This window comes from Petaurus breviceps, unplaced genomic scaffold (assembly GCF_028583685.1).
Source record: "Petaurus breviceps papuanus isolate PSGF00001 unplaced genomic scaffold, PetGlider_PUasm1.0 131, whole genome shotgun sequence".
Lineage (NCBI taxonomy): Eukaryota > Metazoa > Chordata > Mammalia > Diprotodontia > Petauridae > Petaurus > Petaurus breviceps.
Window position 1 is genome coordinate 2,268,515 of NW_027185674.1, and position 24,144 is coordinate 2,292,658.

Consider the following 24,144-nt stretch of genomic DNA (forward strand, 5'->3'; position numbering starts at 1 on the left):
CCTTCCTTCCTTCCTTCCTTCCTTCCTTCCTTCCTTCCTTCCTTCCTATTTGCTTTGTGTGAATACATATTTTTAATGGGTTTTGTATTTTTACCTTTACAATGGATGGGGGAGAGGGAAAAGGAGAGAATTCAGAAGTGAAAATAAAATTGAATTAAAACAAATTTTTAAAAATTTATATTAATTTTTTTAAGACAGAAAATAATTCCATAGTATAATCAGTTTTCCTGTGTGGGACTCGTAGGATTTTGGTTAAAATGTAACTGACTGTAGCATTAAATGATGGGTCCCTTTTTCTGAAACAACAAGAGCAGTTAAGCTCAGTGCTGTAGTTGGTGCATGTTTTACATTGCCATAGAACACGGGTCTTTAGGTCAAATTAATTTTGTTTCCGGAGGTAGTTTAAAACATGGTATAACTTTTAAAGAATAATTTGTGTACATATTTTTGATAAAAATTAACAAAACTAAATGTTTTAAAATAATTTAGATATTCTTTACTATTAAAATTGGCAATAACACAGTATCTAGTACCATCATCTGTTTGGTTTTAATTTCAAGAAAGTTGTTGTGCTTTGAGCTTGTCAGGCACTCTACTAACATTTTTTGGAATGTAGTTCTGTCATTTCTTGGTGTGTTTTTTAGTACTTATGCTTGGCACTATGTAGTAATAGGCTATAGTGAGTAACTGGCAGTTTGACTTTCTGAATGCAAATTTAAAGAAAATAACAAATTAGCTCATTCTCTTTTAATGTTCTTTTAATTACTGCGTGTAGCCTGACTTAAATCATCACATACTTATTTCCTCTGACTGCTTTTCTCATTTTCTTTTTCTTCTTCTTTGCTTCTCACCTTTTTGGTAATTCCTGCTTCCCTGCCCAAGGAAGAGATGTCGTAGGATTATATATAGAATCATAGATTTAGAGCTTAAAGGGAGCTTAGAGATAACCCTTTTCATGTCTCAGGAGCTGCTCATCTTTTTCTTGTTTTGGGCCCCTTTGGCAGTTTAGTGAGGCCTAAGGACCTCAGAATAGTGTCTTTGAACAATTGAAGGATATGTTAAATTTCAGTTAGAGGTTAAGGAAAATAGAGATGTAATTTTTTTTTCACATACAAGTTTGTGGAATCCCTGAAATCTATCTCTACCTGCTAATTTTACAGATGAGAAAACTGATGCCTAGAGAGGGGAAGTAATTTGCTCAGAATTTTGAACCAGTTTTCCTGACTAAAAATCTAACACTACTGACCTGTGCTAGTTCTCAGAGCAGAACTAGGATTTGAACCCATGTCTTGATTCAAAAATAGAAACTTTCACCATTGTATCATACTGATATTTCACTTGTTTGACTACCTACTCACAGTTAGAGTCAGGATTGTGAAACTGCCTGTGGTGATGGGCTTGTGAGGGAAGAGAAGGGGAGAGATGTATGTTGTAGAGGCAGAAATGACAATACTTGCAGCCAGTTGATTATGTTGGGTAAGGAAAAGTAAAACATTGAGGATGACTACGAGGTTGTGAACCTTGATTCCTGGAAGGATAGTTGTGCCCTTGATGAAAATAGGGAAGTTTGGAGGAGGATTGGGTTAATGGGGAAAGATTATGAGCTATGTTTTGGACACATTGAGTTTGAGCTCAGTTTGTACTGAACTTAGAAGTAGGCATATCCAGTGAGTGTGCACTGCATAGTTTCAGTAATTTAATCTTGCTTGAGTATTGCAAAACCATAACCATCTGTTCTTGGAGGAATTAGGTCATAGGTTCAGTTCTTGATAGTGGTGCTATTTTCCTTCATGAAAATGCTTCAGGTATAATGGTAATGCTAAGTTGTGTTCTTTGGTCTCCTTTTCCTGATAGTGGCCATGGGTTTGTCCTGAGTCATCTATATCCTTTTAGCCAGCAGCATGCCTTCTGAGACAACTGGCTTAGGTTGGGAGCATTTTGGCTTTAGAATAATTTTCTCTTGTGATGCTGATTGTTCTGTGGTCTTATCAGAGCCCAACTTTGGCCGCCATAGAGCTGTGAAATGACCAAGTGGACTGAGTGCTTACTCACCCTACATATTCAGACGGATTGAATCAAGTGTATGAAAAGTGAAAAAGTCTGATACTTCTGCCCCTCCCACCTGAACTATTGCAGGCCTGCAGAGGTTAAGTAGTTTTCCCAAGCTTCATTCAGCTGGTAGTTGTCTGAGGCAATGCTTGGGCCCTGGTCTTCTTTACTCCAAGTTCAGTGCTTTATACACTCTAAGAACCAAGGAAAATACGTATTTGACCTTGTGTGAAAGCTTTGAAAGTTCCTTTGAAAATAATGGTATTTTGCATGTTACTTGTGCTTCCCTGTAAATCCAAGAAACATTCAGCAGTTGAAAATCTTTATTTTCATATTACTTATCTGCACTCTACCACTTATCTGCCCCCAGATAAGAAGAAAAACTTGGATGTGGTCTTTTGAAGGAATGTTCTTTTAGCAAATGCAAACCCTTAATAATTTCATTTGGAAAATGCTCATTCTTGACATGAACTGCTATTATATTTTTGGCTTTGAAATGCCACATTTCATTTGCACTAAATCTATTTTTCATCATCATTTTCTTTTTAAAAAGTCGCAATAAAGCTGTGGTTGCATTGCTTAATTGACTCAGCTGTAAACTTTGTTCATGAGGAGGTGAGGTCATGCTTTAGAGTGATGCTTGGACTACAGAGTAGGGAATCCTTGCCACTATTTTTATGTTTAAAATCAGAATTTTTTTCCCTCTTGGGAGAAAAGACTCAATCAGGCAAAGTCTTTGGGTTTTCCAGAGTCTGTTCTTTCACCTTTGGTGATAAACAAGCTGTTCTGGCTGCTTTGCCTGACTAGTGGGATGTTATTAAACTGGCTAAGTTATTTGGTTTGAAATCCTCTTTAGGGACTCAGTGAGTGATTTTTCAAATGTGACTACTCAGATCTGGGTCACTGCATTTGGGAAGGTGAGCCAGAGGGTGACCTTTATAACACATCCACTTAGGAGTACGTTGTTAACTCATGTGGTTTAAATTGGGCAGCTTTGGTAGAGAGACTGTTCTGTAAAAACTCTGTTTATCGACTGCTTTTCCTATCGCCTTAGGAGTAGATGTTGCGTGTCCTCTTTCTTATTTGCTAAATTAAGCTAGGTCTTCCTCTTTCTTTGACTCAGCTTTTGTATAGCATATGTGTATATATATATATATATATATATATATATATATATATATATTTATTTATTTTTTTTTTGCTTTTTGGAGGGCAGTTGGGGTTAAGTGACTTGCCCAAGGTCACATGGCTAGTTTTTCTGTTAAGTGTCTGAGGCTGGATTTGAACTCAGGTCCTCCTGACTCCAGGGCCTGTGCTCTATTCACAGCACCACCTACCTGCCCCTAGCATAATTCTTACAGTGTACCTCTCCTAGGCATTTTCTTCTCAGAAGACTACTTTCCAAGTGCTATTCATGGTGAGGCATAGTGCAATTGAAAACAAAAATCTACATATATTTAGATATGTCCATTGAGGAAAAAAAAAAGAATTGCTAAAAGTTTATGACACTGAATTCCTATACCAGGGTTTGATCATACAGGTCTTAACTGGGTGCTTAATTTGGGTTTCGTTAAAGGATGAACACATTTCTGGTAATAATAACTCTTATTTTGCATTTGAATGAAGAGTCATCTGACTTTTGGAGGAGAGATGCCAGTCTTCTGTTTTCTGATGAACCTTTGATGTATCTTACCAGAAGCTGACTCTGAAGATCTCATAGAAGAACTGCTTTGCTGCTTAATCAAGTTAATCATTGACATCCCGCTCTTGTAAGTTCTGATCATCAGGATTTGTTTATGTTTTCTTTGTATTCTCAAAATGATGAATTTGTTAGCATTTTATAGTGTGTAGAACCAGATATAGTACTTGTATTTTGTCTCTTTCAAAGCCATATGTCCACTTTTTGCGTTGGCCCAATAGTATTCTAATTGTGTCTATACAATGTACAAACAGTTGGTCAACCCAGCCAACAGATTAGACTGTTCAGTGGAATTTAAAAAAAAAGTGAAACTAATTTTTGTACAAAATTTGGCATGTGATTTCCACTCTATTTATTGGTTTGTCTTAGTTGTGCTGTTGATCCACTGTCTTTTCTCCTTTGTAGAGAAAGAGCTGTGGAGACTACATTATTTGAAGATTAAAAATAAGATACTTTTGCCATAATAATTCTGATCCCAATCATTGCCAATCTGCCTTGCTTTTTTTTTTTATAATTTCTTTTTGCATGAGGATATGTTTCTTAGGATCTGTCATCAAAAAACTTATTAACTCATGTCTGGATAATATTGTTTGATGGTAGTACAGAAATATTTATACTACTGTACATCCTGTCCCAGTTTTCTCTCTCTTTTTTTTTAAAGCAATTGGGGTTGAGTAACTTGCTCAAGGGTACATGGCCAGTTATTTCTGGGTGTGGTGCTGAGTATCTGAGCCTGGATTTGATCCAGGTCATCCCGACACTGGAGCCCGTGCTCTTACTCGCTGAGCCACCTGGCCGCCCCTAAGCAATTGGGGTTAAGTAACTTGCTCAAGGTTACACGGCCAGGTGTTTCTGGGTGGGTGCTAAGTGTCTGAGCCCGGCGTTTGATCTCCAGGTATTCTCAACACTGGAGCCAGTGCTCTTACTCGCTGTGCTACCTGGCTGCCCCATCCTGTCCCTGTTTTCTATGAACACTTTGAAGAAGCTAGGCTAGTTTATTGTCTAGGCTTCCTGGATGCCCTTTTTATCATATCAGAGTATAGCAGAGTTAGAGTTTTTGTGAATCATTTCTAACCATGGAGATGCCAGGTCATTTGTTAGTCTTCTAGACCTAAAAACTAAAGGAAAATTTTCAATTAACAAGTATAAATCTTGAGTAACACAGTGTAGTGTTATATTTATCTTTATTGACAAAGGGAATTGTTTATTAATAAAACATTTTCAGACAATACAATCAATAGATTTTTTTTTATTTTTTAAGCAATCGGGGTTAAGTAACTTGCTCAAGGTTACATGGCCAGTTTTTTGTAGGTGCTGAGTATCTGAGCCCAGATTTGATCCCCAGGTCATCCTGACACTGGAGCTGGTTCTCTTACTTGCTGAGCCACCTGGCGGCCCCCATCAATAGATTTTAAAAGTTAATCAGTACATGAAATATTCCTTTTCTTTTTTATCTCCCCTAGTGTCTAATAATTTGCTTTTTATACTGTGAATACCCAATTAATATTGGTACACTAATTGGACTTTTAACTCATTTTCAGGTAATTTTATTTTGTCTTTTAATTTATAAAAAGCTCTTTTCTCTCCCGTCGAGAAAAAGCAAACGACAAAAACAAAATCTAAAACCCTTATAATGAATATTCATAGTTAAGAAAAGCAAATTCCCACATTGACCACATCCAAAAATATATGTCTCACTTACATATATAGGTAGACCCTGTGTCATCACCTTTCTGTCAGGAGATGATTGGCATGCTTCATCATGGGTACTCTGGAATTGTGGGTGGTCATTGCATTGATTAAATTGATTGATTTTTTTTAAAGTTATTTGTCTTTACGATGTTCTTGTAGAAATTTTTCTCTAGGTTCTGTGTATTTCACTCTGCACCAATTCATACAAGCTTGCCAAGGTCTCTGAATTTATCCTTTTCATCATTTCTTATAGCACAGTGTATCTTTACATGCATATAATTTGTTTAGCCATTCCCCAATTGATGGACACCTTAGTGTTTCCAGTTCTGTGCTAGAACAAAATGAGCTGCTATAGAGTCCTTTTTCCCTTTCTTTGATTTCTTTGGTGGTATCACTAGGTCAAAGGATATGTATAACTTAGTAACTTTTTCAGAATGGGCGTATTACTTCCCAGCTCCACCAACAGTATATTAATCTGCCTGTTTTCCCACAGGTCATTCAACATAAGATGTTATATTTTTGTCAATTTTGTTGTTGTGATTTGTGCAAGGTGGAACCTCAGAGTTGCTTTAATGTGCATTTCCTAAATTATTAGTGATTTGGAATAATTTTCATATGGATATCGATGGCTTGGATTTCTTCCTTTGAAAACAGCTTGTTCATGTTCTTTAGCCAGTTATCAATTGGAGAATGGCTTTTATATATTTGAATCAGTTCCTTATATATCTTGGAAATTAGATGTTTATCAGAGAAATTGTTACAAATATTTTTCCCTACATTCTTCACATATAATTGTGTATTTCCTTCCATCATATTCTCCTATACATTTCCTTTTTGCTTCTCGGCCTTTTCAAAGAAAAAAAGGGTGGTTAACAATAAAGAGTGTGTTCAGCATTCCCATCTCTTCTCATTTTCTCTTTTTTTTTTCTGTTGAGCAAATTTATTTCTGCACCAGTTTTGCGTGTCCATGTGCGTATACATACATATGTATGCATGCTTACATGTGTGTGCATGTGTATGTTTTACCATCTTTTGACCAATTCGGATAAAAATGAATTTCCAATGTTGCCCACTCCTCTTCTTTCTAGTTTGAATAGCCTTTGACTTGAACACACCAATTATGTGATATAATTTTTTTTTTTTTTGCTTTTTGGAGGGCAATTGGGGTTAAGTGACTTGCCCAAGGTCACATGGCTAGTGAGTGTTAAGCGTCTGAGGCCAGATTTGAACTCAGGTCCTCTTGACTCCAGGGCCGGTGCTCTATTCACTGTGCCGCCTAGCCGCCCCATGTGGTATAATTTTTTCTAGATTTTCTTTTCCACTTTCCTCCCTGGTTTATACCTTTCCTCCTCCCTTTCCATTCTTCTTTTAAGGTCATCAAAGCATGATCAAGCAACTTCTAGGCCCTCTGTTTCATTTAACTCCCTCTATAAACCTTGATAATATTTTAGGGTTCTGAACAGATACTTGTGTTATCTTTCTTATTTGAGTGTAATAACTTTGCTTTTATTGTTAAGATATTTGATTGTGTCCATCTGTTTGTGACCCCAGAAACCATACTGTCCATCGGGTTTTCCTGGCAAAGATATTGGAGTGCTTTGCCATTTCCTCTTCCAGCAGATTAAAGCAAACAGAGGTTAAGTGACTTGCCCATGTCACTTAACAGCTTGTGAGTGTCTGAGGCTGGATTTAAACTCACATCTTCCTGGTTTCAAACCCTTGTTTAGTCTATTCTTATTGCTTGCTAGTATTTACCTTTTTATATTTCTTGACTCCTGTGGTTTTTTTTTTTTGTTTGTTTATTTTTAGTTTACAATATTCAGTTCCACAGGTTTTTGAGTTCCAGATTTTCTCCACCTCCTTCTCTTCCCCTCTTCCCACCCATGGTGGCATGCAATCCAATATAGGTTCTACATATACCTTCACGTTAAACATTAGTCTAGTCATAAAGAAGAATTATAACCAGTGGAATGAATGAGAAAGAAATAACAAAACAAAACAAGAAAGAGAGAACAAGTAGTTTGCTTCAGTCTGCATTCAGACTGTAATTCTTTCTCTGGATGTGGATAGCATTTTACATTATTAGTCCTTTGGAAAAGTTGTCTTATATCCTTGCATTGCTGAGATGAGCCCAGTTTATCAAAGTCAGTCATCACAGATATAATGTGTCTGTATTTGTGTGCAGTGTTCTCCTGGTTCTGCTCCCCTCTCTCAGCATCAGTTTATGTAAGTCTCTCCAGGTTATTATGACGTCTGTCTGCTCCTCGTTTCTTTTTTTTTTTTTTTGCCTTTTGGAGGGCAATTGGGGTTAAGTAACTTGCCCAAGGTTACACAGCTAGTTTTTTTGTGTGTGTGTTAAGTGTCTGAGGCTGGAACTGAACTCGGGTCCTCCTGACTCTGGGGCCGGTGCTTTTACTCACTGCACCACCTAACCACCCTTCCTTGTTTCTTATATAGCACAATAATATTCCATTACATTCATATACTACAACTTATTTAGCCATTCCCCAATTGATGGGCATCCCCTTGATTTCCTGTTCTTTGCCACCACAAAAGGAGCTGCTGTAAATATTTTTTACATATGGGTCCTCCTCCCACTTGTATAATCTCTTTGGAATACAGCCCTAGAAGTGGTATTGGTGGGTGAAAGGGTAGGCACATTTTTATAGCCCTTTGGGCATAGTTCTAAATTGGTGTCTAGAATGGTTGGATCAGTTCATAACTCAACCAGCAATGTATCAGTGTTCCCATTTTCCCACATTTTCTCTAGCCTTTATCATTTTCCTGTTTTGTCATGTTAACCAGTCTGACCAGTAAGATGTGGTACCTTGGAGTTGTGTGATTTGCATTTCTCTAATCAATAGTGATTTAGAGTGTTTTTTCATATGATTATAGATATCTTTGATTTCTTCTCTCTGAAAACTGTCTGTTCATATCCTTTGACCATTTAACAATTGGGGAATGACTTGTGTTCTTATAACTTTGAGTCAGTTCTCTGTATATTTTAGAAATTTTGCCTCCTATGTTTGAATTTCAAAGTTAGTACTTGGCTCTTCTCTTTTCATCAGGAATGCTTGGAAATTCTCTATTTCATATAAGGTTTATTTGCTCCATCGTAGAGATTATATTTATTTTCTTTTGAGGAAGTTATTGGTTTTAAACTTTTTTCTTTTGCATTTTTCTGTGTTGTAATTTTTTTTTCCTGGCTCCTTTCAGTATTTTTTCTTTGTACAGAAAGATCTTGATTTTTTACTATGGCATTCTTGAGAATTTTCATTTAGGGGTTTCAGGAGGCGACTAGTAGATTTGTCTATTTTTACTTTCTTCTTTATTTTTGAGAATTCTAGGAAATTTTCTTTTGTTATTTCTTTTTTTTTATGAGCAATCGGGGTTAAGTAACTTGCTCAAGGTTACACAGCCAGTTAATTCTGGGTGTGGTGCTGAGTATCTGAGCCCAGATTTGATCCCCAGGTCATCCCGACACTGGAGCTGGTGCTCTTACTCGCTGAGCCACCTGGCCTCCCCTAAGCAATTGGGGTTAAGTAACTTGCTCAAGGTTACACAGCCAGGTGTTTCTGGGTGGGTGCTAAGTGTCGGAGCCCAGATTCGATCCCCAGGTCTTCCTGACACTGGAGCCGGTGCTCTTACTCGCTGTGCTACTTGGCCACCCCAACTTTTGTTATTTCTTGAAATGTGATGTGTTTGTTGTTTTTTTCAAGTAGTCCAATGATTCTTAGATTTTCTCTTCTTGACCTATTTTCCAGTTCATTTGTTTCTGTCATGAGCTAATGTATTTTCTTCAGCTTTTTTCATTCTTTTTGATTTGGTTTTAATCTTTTATATTGTCTCATAGAATCATTTACTTCTATTTGATTCATTTTAATTTTCACAGAGTCTTATTTCTTGTCTAAGGTTTTGTAACTCTTGTGCTGTTACAATTCTCTTAAGTGTTTAGTGAATTGCTCTCATTTCTTTTCCATTTCTCTCTAGCACTTTCAATTTTTTTACAGAATCATTTTTAACTCTTTCTTTTTAAATCTTGGCTTCATTTCTTGAGGAATTCTGGAGGGAATTATGTCCAAGCCTTGCTTTTCTTTCAGATCTTGTTTATAGATATTTTGGAGTCATTTTATTCTTCTGAATTTTTGTCTTGGGCACCATGTCACCATTATAACTTTTTATAGTGGGATTCTTTTTTTTTTTTTTACTCATATTTGTTTTAGGACTAATCTCTGTACACTTCTGGAGAAGGAGCATCTGAGCCTTGCTCGTATCTTTTTTGTATTTTCTTGGGCCCCACTTTCTTGGGAATATTGAGTGCTGTGTTCTTCAGAAATTTCAGGGCTGGCTTAAGCTGTGGACCTGCAGTCTTTCAGCACTCTCAGAGTTATCTGAGCCAAGGATAAGTGTAGCCTTTCTGGTTTGAGCTTTGCAAACTCCTGACCTCACTTTAGATCTTGACAAAACAACTGTGGGACTGCCTGTGGTTGGAGCTCTAATCACCTATTGCTGGCCCCAGTCACTGTCAACTAGTTGGGAAGTTCTGTAAGTCTAGAGGGTTGGACTACTTCCCTGATCATTCTCATAAAGTCAGTAGTTTCCATTTGCTCTAATATAATTCTGAAGCAATGATTCTCCTCAGTGAGCTTTTGATTCTTTTTCCATCTGGCAAATTCGGCTTTTTAAGGCATTCTTCTCCTCATTGCCTTTTTGAGCCTCTTTTGCCATTTGAGTTAATCTATTTTTTAAGGTGTTATTTTCTTCATTCAGGTTGTTGACTCTCATTTCATAATCTTCTTTCATCATTCTCATTTCTCTTCCCAATTTTTCCTCCACTTCTCTTATTTGGTTTCAAAATCCTTCTTACACTCCTCTATGGCCTGTATCCAGCTCATATTTTTCTTGGAAGCTTTTGGTACAGGAGTTCTGACTTCACTGTCTTCCTCCTGTTCCATGCTTTGATCCTTTTTATCCCCAAAATAGAATGTAAAGTTGGATTGCTCTGCTTGCTTTGCTTCCTTTGCTTGCTCATGTTGCCACTCAATTACTTGACTTTTGAGCTTTTTGCCACAGTAGAACTCTGCTACCAGAGCAGGGAGCTTTGTCCCATTCACTGGGGTTTTCTCAGTTGCTGGAGCTATTATTAGTTGGGTGCCCTCTCTGAAGCCTCCACACTCTCTGGCAAACTGGTCACACACCCCAGGATCTCCACCCTAGACAGTGATCCAGATCCAAGCAGGTTAAAGCAAGAGTGATTACCCCTCAGACTGTTTGCTTTGTCCCCCTACAATCTGCAGGCCAGGATCTCTGAAGCATCCATGAGGTGGTGGTTGCATGGCTGCTATGCCTCAGCCACTTCTCACCCTGGGAGCAAAAGCTGGACTGCACTCCCAAACTCCCTGCTCCCGTAAAGTCTACACTGTCCTCTCACTTTGTCTTCGGCAGATTCTGGAATCCGCCACAGCTGTTGGTGATCTGAAGTCCCTCCAGCTGGCAGCTGGTTGTGGCCACCTTGAGGCTAAAACCTCAGGCTCATGTGGGGCTGGGCTGGGCTCAGCTCCCAACACACTATGCTAGTCCCTTCCTGCCAGCCTGCCGGGCTGTCTTCAGTGGGAAGTTAGCTTCTCTCTGTCACTTCGTGGGTTCTGTTGCTCCAAAGTTTGTTTAGAGTCATTTTTCATATGAATTGGAGGAGGTGGAAGCGGGAGTAGTGCGGGTGTCCTGTTTCTACTCTGCCATCTTGACTCTGCCCTAGACCACTTTTTCTAGGCCTATTTGGGCTACAAATGGCAGAAAATCATCTTTCAGTGTATTTCCAAGCAGAGTATGTCCCAGTGCTATTGCTAGGTCTTTGTGGAGTAGCTGGGGGAGAAAGTTGGACGTCGGGGTCCAGCCATTTTGTCTGGTCACTTGATTGTAGTCACTACAATAGACCTACCATAGGAAGTGCCATTCATTGCCCACCTACTTACCTTCATAAATCAATGATAGTTCCTCTGAGTTTAGTTAATTGATACTCATCACGGTGTCTTGGAAAATGCCTTCAGTTTGGAATTAGACAGATCTGAGTTGACCTTTTACTTAAGGTCTGTGTGACCCTGAGCAAGCCACTTGTCTAGGATGTTTACTTTTTTGTAAATGGAGGAGGTTGGACCAAGTGTTCTCTAAGGTCCCTTCTGGTTCTCAATTTAGTGAAAATTTTATGTTCCAGAAATATGTCAAGCTTTTCTCTTTACATTTGTAGGAAAGAAAATAAAATTTTATATCTTCATATTGTAGGAAGTGGTAGTTTAAACAAACACTTTTAGCATGTTTTATTGCTTATACAAATGTCTTAAATTTCCTTTCAAAAGATAACCCAATAGTGAATGGATGAAGACATCTTGATATTATATTTATGCTCATGAGGACATATGATATCTTTTGGTCTGTACCTGTGATCTCACTGATTTAAATAGTTCCCTAATGAGGAAATTCCTGCTGTTGCTGAATCACCACTTTCTCAGCAACTTTATGGCCTTAGAGAGTTGTTTGGGACATTGACAATTGCTTGGCATTGTATAACCAGTGTTTTATCAGAAATGATGTTTCAGCCCAGATCTTCCTGAGTTCTAGGGTATATCTCTGTATACCACACTATTATGCCTCATATATATTTATGTGTGTATACACATATATGCATATACATATGTGTAGATGCATGTATATATGCATACACACCTGCATGTATGTATATGTAATATGAATATATAATTAGTTAAGATGTACATATAATTAAAAGTCAGTTTGCAATTATATGCAAGAGATTTATATATTTATAGGTAATTTATATAATATACAAATGATATGGGTATAAATATGTTCTATATAAACATACATTTAATTATATGTAGTATGTGTATACATTGTACATATATAATGAATTCAGTTCTAGGCATGCTGAGTTTAAGATGTCTCTAAGACATACAGTTTGAATTGTCCAATAAACAGTTGGAGATTCTAGACTGAGGTTGGAAGAGTTTAGGGCTTTGAAAAATAAGTCTGAGAATCATCTGCATACATGTAGTAGTTGAAACCATGGGATCTGAAGAGATCCCTGAGTAAAATAGTCTGGAGGGACAAGAGAAGAAGAACCAGGACACAGTCTTGGTGGACACCCATGATTGGGGATGCAATCTCAATGAAAATCTAGCCAAGAAGACTGATAAAGAATAGTCAGACAGATAAGAGGAGAACCAGAAGAGAGTAATGTCCTGAAAATCTAGAGAGAAGAGAGTATTAAGCAGTCATCGACAACATCAAAGACTGCAGAGAGGTCAAGGATGAGAATTGAAAAAAGACCATAAGTTGGAGCTTAAAGAGATCATTGGTAAGTTTGGAGAGAACAGTTTCACACTTGAATGAGAAAGTTGGAACCCAGATTCCAGAGAATTAAGAAGAGAGTGAGAGGGAAGGAAGTGGAAGCTTCTATTTAGATATTTTCTCAAAGAGTTTAACTGCAAAAGAGAGAAGAAAAGTCAGGCAGGAATAAAATAGATCAAGGGAGGGCTTTTGAAGATAGGGGAGTCATAGGCATGTTTATAGAGAGTAGAGAAGCATCCAGTAGACAGCGAGAGATTGAAGGTAAATCAGAGTGGCGATGAGTGATCTGTGGGAGTAGACAGGAAGGAATGGAATCACTTGTGTGTGTGGAGAGGTTGGCTTTGGCAAGTAGAAGAGTCAACTCTCCCCCTTAGTGATACATGATGAAGAAGAGGGACTCTTAGTAAATGATCTCATTTTTTTTTTTTAGTGAAATATGAGGCACTCAGCTGAAAGGGTGAGTGACGGGAGCCATGGGCTTATTTTTAGAAGTGAATTGAGAAATTAGACTTTAATTGTACCACTGAAATAACTTTTTCAAATCTTAATTAGAGTATAAGATTCTACTCAAACAAAGCCAATAAAAATTAACTTAATTTCATCCTTAAGAATGAATTTGTTTCTTCTGTATTCTCATTTACCTATCATCTTGTGGACATTGGATGAATGTTAGGCCTTTTAAAAAGTGTCATGTCTTAGAGAGTAATTTATCTCTTTTACGTATACCTTTAGGCTTAGGTTCACTTTTATTAGTGAAAGGCAGTGCCTAACTTGTTCTCTGTGTATCACAAGCTAACAATGAGAAAGAATGTCAGTATGCCATTTGAAAAGATGGAGTAACGGTTAAAAAAAAAGGATATTTCAGACTCATTGAGCTTGTAGGTCACTAACACCTACAGATCTTTTTTCACATGAACTGTCATCTAGTGATGCTTCTTTCTTATACTTATGAGATTGATTTTTTGAACCTAAATATAGAACTTTACATTTATCTTTAAAATTTAATTCTATTCAATTTGGTGCATAATTCTAACTGGTCAGAATTTCTCTCTCTCTTTTTTTGGTATTGGAACTGCCTTTTAGTGTGTTAAACTATCTCCCAGTTTCATGTCATCTGTATTTTTGATAAACCACTTTTATGGTTTCTGCCTTTACTTATTAAGTTTTGTGTGGGATCAAACTTGTAGAAGTCAGTAGAAAAACCCCATTATTAGAAGAAACAATAATGCTTAATCAGGAAAAAATGCAAAGAGTTATATGGTAATGAGGACACACAGGAGGAAATGTTGCAGAAATCATAGACTACAGTTCTATCAGGGGAAGTGATGAGTACAAAGTCTTTTAAAGAACATGGATTGAACATATTGAACACATCATTAAATGATTGACAAGTCTGCTGTGCTGTTTCTAACTACTCTCTTATAATTTTGTAACGTGCTAGCATTATGTCTAAGGACTTGCCAGCTGACTAGAAAAGTTTTGGAACTCAGTTAACTAACTTGTGATCCCTATGGTGTTTGGCTTCTTTTGTGTGGAGCTGAAAAATAAAATCATGGTTCTTATGTTTTTCTTTTGTTGTCTAATATCCTATGGTATTCCTGCATCAACACAGAAATTTAAATTCTTTGAAAATAATTTCCAATAAAAAATTCCAGTGTTGAGTGACTTTGGTTTGACATTTTGCAGTTTGTTTCTCTGAACATTCTCTTCAGTTAACTAAAGATTTAATTTCTTGTTCCCACATTTCTATGTCTGGAGCTTTCATGGTGGGCAGAAGGGGGCAATGTTACTAATACTGGGGTCAAATCCTGCCTCTGCCACTTATTAGTGGTGTGACCTTATGTAGGTCAGTTAATCTCTCTTGGTCTCAATTTCTAATCTGTAAAATAAAGAGGTTGGACTGACCCTTCCCAGCATGTTTTTGAAGTAAAAACTGAAGCATGGATTATGTTAGCATTCTTGGTCTCCAGTTGAGTTGTAATTCTTACCTTCCCTCTGCTACCTTTAATAAGGCAGGGAGCTGGGGCATGTGCCAAAAAAAATATTGAAGTTTGATTTTCCCTCCTTTCCTTTCCCTTATTAAGTCTTGTGTGGGTAGGTGCAGTGTAGCTCCAGTATCTGGGTCCAAGAATAAACATAATGAAGATACTGTTTGATGCCCATATGTCCACATCTTAGGGAATCTAACTCATTTTGAGATTCATTGGTTTGTTTTTAAATATCTGAAGATCTGCTTCTCTGGGACATTGCATTGTTTAAAACTGTGTCTACTAAAATTAAAAGCTAATGATTTACCTCAAATAAGAAAATTATTTTTTGTTTTGTTTTTAAAAGCTTAACCCATCTTCTATGAAGTTTTCCACTGAGTTTAACAATGATGTAGAAAAAATAGTAAGCATCTAACTATCTTAAAGGTCAAGTACAATCTGTTGCCCAGCAGAGGTTAATAGGGATTTCGTGGTATGTAAGTAAAGTGTTTGGTTTTGAAGGGGTAGAGGCTTCTCACTTCTGTCTTCCTGGGGATGGGATTCTGTTTTGCTTAATCCTTCCTTAACCTATGCTGTTCTGTCCTCTCAGGTGGATTGCCAGTTTATTTTTGTCATCTGTGTGCTGCTGCTCTATTGTATATACCCCTTATCAAAAGGAAATGTTTTAGGTTGGGTAGCTGGCTTGGTTTTCTCTAGTTTTAAAACTAGTCCTTTAATATAAATAATATGGTTAACTGAAGAAATTCTCCCTTTTCTTTATTTTGTTTCCTTCCAATTTTTTCTATTAATTTATATATTTATTCTTAACATTGTATAATATTCTAATAACCAAAGGCTAATCTATTGGTCGTTAGTAACATGTTATATGCCTGTTTAAGGCTACTTTTGAAAGGATACTTTTCTTTGGCTTAAGCTATTAAAGGCACTAAAACAATAATGATAGCTGCAGTCATGCTTGGTAGTTTTTGGTAGCCTCTTAGTTACCTTGCATGTGAAACTGTATATTCGAGTTTTCATTGCTCTTCTTTTGATTAGTGAACATCCAAGAGTGGAGTTGCATTACATTCTGTTTAAAAAATGACATTAACTCTGCATCTTTATAGGCTGAATAAATTTTATAATAACCCAGGAAATAATCACCAGCATTATTTAGGTAGTAAGGGGTCAACCTAATAGGCTTAAATAACTATATGTTTGTAGACACTCAGTCTAACATCCTAGTTCTTTGATTCGAAGTCCTGTGCTCATACTGTTAAGTCTTTCTCTCTTTTGCCTTTTAATACATTTGAACTGGTTCTGGTTATCTGTGGATTATAATTTTAATACATGATATCCATAATCAACTTATTTTATCTTGTTAAGATGGGATCTCTTTTGTTCCATTGAAAAGGATGGTGGTTCCAGAAAGATCGTAGGATTTGGGGCAAGGAACCTTAAGAGAACTTCTTTTTTTTTCTTTTTTTCGAAGTTTTTTCCTGAAAATCTTTTTAAAAAATTTTACTTATTTACTTTTAGTTTACAGCATTCAGTTCCACAGTCCCTTGAGTTCCAAATTTTCTCCCCCTTCTTCCCTTCCTTCCCCCGCCATGGCAGCATGCAATCTGATACAGGCTCTACAGATACCTTCACATTAAACATTAGTCACGTTGTTAAGAAGAATTATAACCAATGGAGTGAACAATGAGAGAGAAGGAACGAAACAAAACACAAAAGAGGGAGAGCAAGTAGTTTGCTTCATTCTGCATTCAGACTCCGTAGTTCTTTCTCTGAATGTGGATATCCCTTTCCATCACTTTTGGAGTTGTCCTATAACCTTTCATTGCTGAAAGGAGCCCAGTCTAGCAGAGTTAGTTGTCACAGATATGATGTAACCAGTTCTCCTGGTTCTGTTCTCCTCACTCAGCATCAGTTTCTATAAGTCTCTCCAGATTATTATGAAGTCTGTCTGTTCCTCATTTCTTATAACACAATAGTATTCCATTACATTCATATACCACACTTGTTTGCCCATTCCCCAATTGATGGGCATTCCCTTGATTTCCAATTCTTTGCCACCACAAAAAGGGCTTTTATAAATATTTTCGTACATATGGGGGGGTCCTCCCACTTTTTGATCTCTTTGGGATATAGCTCTAGAAGTAGTATTGGTGGGTCAAAGGGTATAGACTTTTTTATAGCTCTTTGGGCATAGGAGAACATCTTTTCTAACCTCCTCACTTACAGAGAGAGACCTTGAGAGGTAAAGTCACTTATCCAGGAAGTCACACAGGCAGTAAGTAAGTTACAGAAACAGGATTTGAACACAGATCTTTTGAATTTCAGTCTAGTGTTCATTCCACCACATCTTTATTATGTGACTTTACCTACTTAGGGGTTTCTGAGTGATGAAATTGGAGAACTTATAGCAAGCTAGAATTCATTTTGGTCTTTTGGAATATTTATTTGAATTTTAAAAAATTTGTTGCTTCTAAGTTTATCTGTACACTCTATGAGGGAAGTTAAAGAAAAAGACAGTCAATTTCATAAATATTTTTTCTTTTTTTAAATTAATTTGTTTACTTTTAGTTTATAAGATTCAATCGCACAATTCCTTGAGTTTCAAATTTTGTCCCCCTCACTCCCCTCCTCCCCCACAATGGCGGCATATAATCAAGTATAGGATCTGCAAATACTTTCACATTAGACATTAGTCAGGTTATAAAGAAGGATTGTAACTGATGGAATGAAAAATGGTGAAGAGGAAATAAAACCAAACAAGAAAAAGAGAAAGATCAGGTAGTTTGCTTCAATCTGGATTCAAACTCAGTTCTGTCTAGTTCTTTCTCTGGATGTAGAAATCTCTCCATCATGAGTCTTTTGGGATTGACTTCTATCACTGCATTGCTGAGAAGAGTCCAGTCTATCAAAGTGGGTCATCACACATACATAGTGTCTGTAATTGTGTACAAATTTCTCCTGGTTCTACTCTTCTCACTCAGCATCAGTTTGTATAAGCCTCTCCAGGTAAATATGAAGTCCGTCTGCTCCTCGTTTCTTATAGCACAATAGCATTCCATTACATTCATATACCACAACTTGTATAGCCATTCCTTAATTGATGGACACCCCCTTAATTTCCAGTTCTTTGCCACCACAAAAAGAGCTGCTATAAATATTTTTGTACATATGGGTCTTCCTCCCACTTCTATGATCTCTTTGGGATATAAGCCTAGAAGTGGTATTGCTGGGTCAAAGAGTATGAAATTATATAAATATTTTCTTATATGTCATCAACCAATTCTTCTTTATGTCTGCTTAAAAAGTGTATTGCCCATAGTTATATGTTGGTGTATGTTACTGCATTATAGAAGGAAATATAATGCATGAAAAGCAACAAAAGAGTTAAATTTAGTAAGACTTTAAAAATAAAGCTGTAATAGAGATTCACAGTTCTATTAACAGTACTCTTTTTCTGTTCTTTATATGTGAAAATGTTCATATCAAAATCAAAATTTGTTGGTTTTTTTTTTTGCTTTTTGGAGGGTAATTGGGGTTAAGTGACTTGCCCAAGGTCACATGGCTAGTTTTTCTGTTAAGTGTCTGAGTCCGGATTTGAACTCGGGTCCTCCTGACTCCAGGGCCGGTGCTCTCTTCACTGCGGCACCTAGCTGCCCCCAAAACCAAAATTTAAAAACGGGGAAGAGATAGGAATTGATGTTGTGTAGTATAATATAGACCTTTTTTTTTTAATGGAGGGAAAGGGATGGGAGAACGAGAAGTTTGGAAAGTCCACTTCTGCTTCCAGGTTTCTGCGTCACTCGTATTCCTATGTTACGCTGGGTGAGGTAAGCAGGGCCGTGGCGTCACGGGGGGGGGCGCAATTGATGGGGGTAGGAATCGTGGTTAGATGGAGAAGGGGGCAAGCCTTAAAAACTGTCAGCGATATATCCCGTGTTCTCATTCATGCTCAGTGAGGGTCTCTTTCAGCCGGATGCCTGTTAACTTGATAATCAGCACAGGAGATAGGGTCACTTTCTGAAAATTGTTGCTCTTGAGACCTGTAATTTAAATTTATACTCATTGATTACTGAAATGTGATTGATTCTGAAAGACCATTGTAGTAGAATTGGGTTTCTTATCCATCCCCCTTACATTACTGCTGCTTATATTTCATTTTCTACCTAGGAAAACCTGGGATTTTCCTAGCCCTACAGACTTCCACATGAGTTAGAAAGTTGTCTAATGTTTTATATCACTAAGAGGCACCACTGTTTTTGAAATTATAATCATGTTAAAAGTAAAACCATTTACCTAATATTTTAGTCATTTTATAATCAATATTAATATAATTTGACATTGTTGCAGTTTGCTAGCAAAGAAGCTTAGATGGAATAATGATTACTTAAAAATAGATGAGAGTGAAGGTGAAGGTGAAGGGTTGAAATATTTAATTATGATAATTATTTTCTTGGAAGACATCATAACACTTTGGTGGTCAGTACTATATGTTTAAGAAATTGGTTTGCAAAATCTATTCATGTACATTTTGTAAAAATAAATGATTGTCTTAACTATTTTTTTTTGGAGTTTTAGAGCCAGTTTGTATTTTTCTTTTTTCAAGAGTACTCTGGTTTTGAATGTGAACAGCTGTTCAAAGTCTCATCTACATAAACAGCAATAAAAAGTTTGGTTTTTAGATGAAGTGGTAGAAACTTACATACTTTCCAAAATATTTGACTCCATAAAAAGTGCTCTTTCTTTCTGCTCTCTCTCTCTCTCTCTCTCTCTCTCTCTCTCTCTCTCTCTCTTTCTCCCCTCCTTCCCTTTACTACCCCCTCTCACTTTCTCTCTCTCCCCCTTTCCCCCTCTCTTCCTTTCTCCCTCCCTCTCTCTCTCCCTCTCCTTCTATCTCTCCATCTCCCTCTTGCTACTCTCCCTCTCATCTCCAACCTCCCCCCACCCCCCACCACCAAACTCACTTTAGCATCTCTGTATTTTTTTTTATAAATACTTTTTAAAAACAAAGATATTACTGGCTTCAGTCTGTGGGTCAGAGATTGGCCAGGAGAGAAAGGATGCCTGAGAAATCTCTGGCATTGCCCTTCTCTTACTCTTTACTGCCCCCAAAAGGGAGAAAAACCAGAAGTGAACTGAGGTGAAAATATCTGATAACAACAGGGAATATTCCCGTTTGGTAATGATCATTTTAAGAATTTATTTAGCTGGTCCACCTCATGAATGTCTTTTCCCTTTCACTAGTTGCAGATCATATGATTTCATAGTGTATATTTCTACAACCATAAGGATATTTGGTGGGAAAATGGTGTTTTGTGATGCATAGAAAAATATGAAAGCTAGTTTTAAAATTGATTTATCTAGAAGGACATACAGTTGTGTAAAAAAGACAATAAAAACAGCATTTGCCACACAGCTAAGCATGTAAGCTCTGTGTGTAGAACACTGTACAAAATATTTTATCACCTTTGCCTTTTGTCTTCTCAAGAATATTTTAAACTCCCTAAGGACAGAGAATATAGTCTCACTTAAGTTTCTTTTGTTGATGTTCAGCCATGTCTGATTCTTTGTGACCCTATTTGGGTTTTTTTTCTTTTTGGCAAAGATCCTGCAGTGGTTTTCCATGTCCTTCTCCAGCTCATTTTACAGATGAGGAAACTGAAACAAACAGGGTGAAGTGACTTGCCCAGGGTCACACAGCTAGTAAATGTCTGATGCCAGATTTGAACTCTGAGAGATGATTCTTCCTGACTCGAGGCATGGAACTCTATTCACTGGGCTACCTAGCTGTCCTCTATTTATTTTGCATCCCTCTAACTTCCAGAATAGTAGTAGTCTTAATAGACTTAATACCAGATCTTACTGTGGTAGATACTTAATAAATGATGAAGAAATGAATATTAATATGAATATCCCTCACCCCAAAAGGATTCTTGTATTTTTATATAATATGTGATTCTGAGCAAGTCACTGATCTTCTGCCTCAGTTTTTTAACTGTACAATAAGAGTCATAATAGCACTTACCTCCCACTGTTGTTGTGAGGACCAAATGAAATAATTGAATGAAATGGTATTATAAAGCCCTTAGCACAGTGCCTGACACATAGTAGGTGCTTAATAACTGTTTGTTCCCTTCCCTTTCCCACCTATATCTATGCATTTTTCTTATTTTGGTTTTTCCCACTTAGAAAGACCTTCCTCCTTACCTCTTCCTAATGAAGTCTCATATTTAAGGTTCAGCTCAAAGAACTTTCCTGACCCTGCAACTTTTACCAGAAGTGATCTTTCCCTGTTCTTTACTTCCATAGCACTTTGGTACAGCCTTTTATGGCACTTGACACTTGGGCACATTATGTATTAATTATTTGTATAAATCTTCTCTTCCCTCTTAAATTGTAAATTCTGTTAGGTGGGCATGGGGTTTTATTCATTTTTGTTATTCACTATAGTTCCTAACAAAGCACCATGTGCAAAGTAGGAGTTTATTTCCCTCCCATCATTAGGGAGGTTGGGGAGGAGGGAAGAGTTCTCTTTGCTAACAGACACAGTTGCTTCTTTGATTTTGGTTGGCTGCATTTCTTTATTAGGAGGAAGGGTTCAGTGAGGCAGTGATGGCACCAGGAAATGATTGTTTAAAAAAGAAGGCATCAATAAATTTTTTTCAAAAGAAAAGCTACCCACCAAAAACCTGTACTACAAAGTAGATATTCTTGTTCATCTGGTTAGATGTTTGTTGTTCATTCATTTTTTTTAGTCGTATCTTACTCTTTGTGACCCCATTTGGGGTTTTCTTGGCAAATATACTAGAGTGATTTGTCATTTCCTTCTCCAGCTCATTTTATAAATGAGGAAACTGAGGCAAACAGGGTTAAGTGACTTGCCGAGGATCACATAGCTAGGGTCTCAGGTCAGATCTAAACTCAGGAAGATGAGTCTTCCTGATTCCAGGCCTGGCATTCTAACTTGCTGATTAGAAGTAAGTATTGTAACATAATGAGACAATAAAAAAAAGCAACATGAAAACAGTCCAGAGTGGCGTGAGGAATAAGAAAGACTTCCTGAAAGAATTAAGATTTAAATTATATCTTCTTTTTTATATTTAATTTTTTCAGTTAGCAAAAATCTGCCTTATTTTTCTGCCCCACCCTAGTTGAAAACAAAAGAAAAACAAAGCCCCTGTTACACATATAATCAAGAAAAATAAAATTCCACATTGGTAATTTCAAATATATATGTATATACACTCATATAATATATGTACGTTTGGATACACACACACTCCTTATTTTGCACTGAGAGTCCTATACATCTTTTTTCAGGACATGGGAAGCAAATTTTATCATTGGTGCTTTGGAATTATGGTTGATCATTATGCTGATCAAAGTTCCTAAGTCTTTCAGAGTTGTTTATCTTTACAGTATTGTTGTCATTATATAAATTATTTTCCCAGTTGCACTTATTTCGCTCTGTATCAGTTCATAAAAATCTTTCCAGGTTTCTCTGATACCATTCCCCTTTCATCTTTTTTTTTTTTATGGCACAATAGTATTCTATCTTCACCATAATTTGTTGAGCAATTCTTCAGTTGATGGACACCTCAATCAGATTCTCATATATTGCCATTTCAAAAAGAGCTATAAATATTTTTGTACATGTTTATTTAGTGTTTTTTTTTTTTTTTGGTATAGGATAAATCCCTCCTTTTATATCCTTAATATCAGTCTCCTATTCCTACTTATTCCCTTTCCCTCCTGTTTCCATGTTCAGTGAAATATATTTCTGTACTCAATTATATGTGTGTATATGCTTTGCTTCTTTGACGAGTTTAGATAACAATTGAGATTTGTGTCACCCTGGAAGTTGGCACTTGTTCTTACATCCTGCATATGTTTAATTCAGTTCAGGCTGGATCTGGGGCATAGCTATTTCATTTGTTGGAATTCTCTCTCCTCCTAACTGGACCTAGTTACTAGTATCCACAGACCTCTTTTGTCTATCTCTGTGTGCCAACCTCAAGAGGAAGAATTACCTATGGTGATTCTTTCTCCTGGGGTTCCCTGATCAGGAATCAGTTTGGTGCACTTTTGAGATTATTTGGAATGGTTTTTTTGGAGGGAGGAATTCACTGTACTTCTTTCTACTACTCCGCCATCTTTACTTCTCCTTGAATTAGGGTTTTTTTTTTTAATTAAATTTTATGTTTATTTTTAGTTTATATCATTCATTTCTATAAGATTTTGAGTTACAAATTTTCTCCCCATCTTTCCCCTACCCACCACCCCAAAACAGTGGTTTCACTGTATGCCCCCTCTCCCAAACTGCTCTCTCCTATACCCTCCCCCAGCCCCCCTCTGACTTTCTGGTAGGGCAAGATGGGTCTCCATACCCCAGTGCCTGTATATCTTATTTCCCAGTTGCATGTAAAATAATAATAATATTTAATAAACTTTTTTTTCTTTTGGAGGGGGGAAGACAAGGGCAAGTGGGGTTAAGTGACTTGCCAAAGTCACATGGCTAGTAAGTGTTAAGTGTCTATGGCCACATTTGAACTCAGGTCCTCCTGACTCCAGGGTCGGTGCTCTATTCACTGCGCCACCTCTCCGCCCCTTGAAGTACATTTTGAAGGAGATTATGTTTATGTTTTGGATGATTGCTATTTTATCATCATGACAGACCTCAACGACAGTTGCCTTTATTATTTAAAAGTTATTTTATATTTGCAATGTTGATAATTTAATGTTTTGGATCTTGAAGTTGATATTATTTTGATATAGAGGTTCATTTAGATCTAGTATATAAATCACTAAATTAAATGTATGTTACTAGTAACAATTTTGCTTCTATATAAATAGAATGATTTAGCATAAAATCACAAGAAAAGCTTTCTCTTACAATTTGCTCTCACTACCCATTAAGTGAGATATTTATACTGTATTTCAGAAATACATTGTTGGCACACATTTGTTAAATAATGTGAATGTGTTTGGGGAAAGCTGAGAGTGGGGTGAGAAAGTTTGCCTTTTGGTTGCTTCAGGTGTCATGCCCTTTCTATTTTTCTTATTATATTATATTTGTATTTCAAGTTTGGATTGATCAGCATTACATTTACATTTAAGGTATGAATTGGTCAGCATTACTCCATATGCCATTCAAATTGTAATGGATGAGCCACAGGAAGAGTAACTATGTTTCACCTAGCAACAGTTACCAAGACAAATCTTATTATATGAAGGAGTTCCAAGAATGCTAAATCCCAAGAATTTTTTTTTTCAACAGCTGGTTAAAACTAAGTATATGTAATAGAAGACATCTGGCTGTCTGAGAATTTTTAGTTCATTTTAAAAGTGTAAACACATAAA

At 36.8% G+C, this 24,144-nt stretch overlaps 1 protein-coding gene across 2 annotated transcripts in view; it reads left to right on the forward strand.

Annotated features, from left to right (window-relative positions):
- Positions 1-24,144, forward strand: part of DYM (dymeclin) — a 622,931-nt gene that overhangs the window by 102,563 nt on the left and 496,224 nt on the right. For both annotated transcript variants that reach the window (XM_069104416.1, XM_069104414.1), the window contains exon 6: positions 3,746-3,818. In XM_069104416.1, the coding sequence (XP_068960517.1) occupies positions 3,746-3,818 (73 nt within the window). The remainder of the gene's footprint in view (positions 1-3,745; positions 3,819-24,144) is intronic.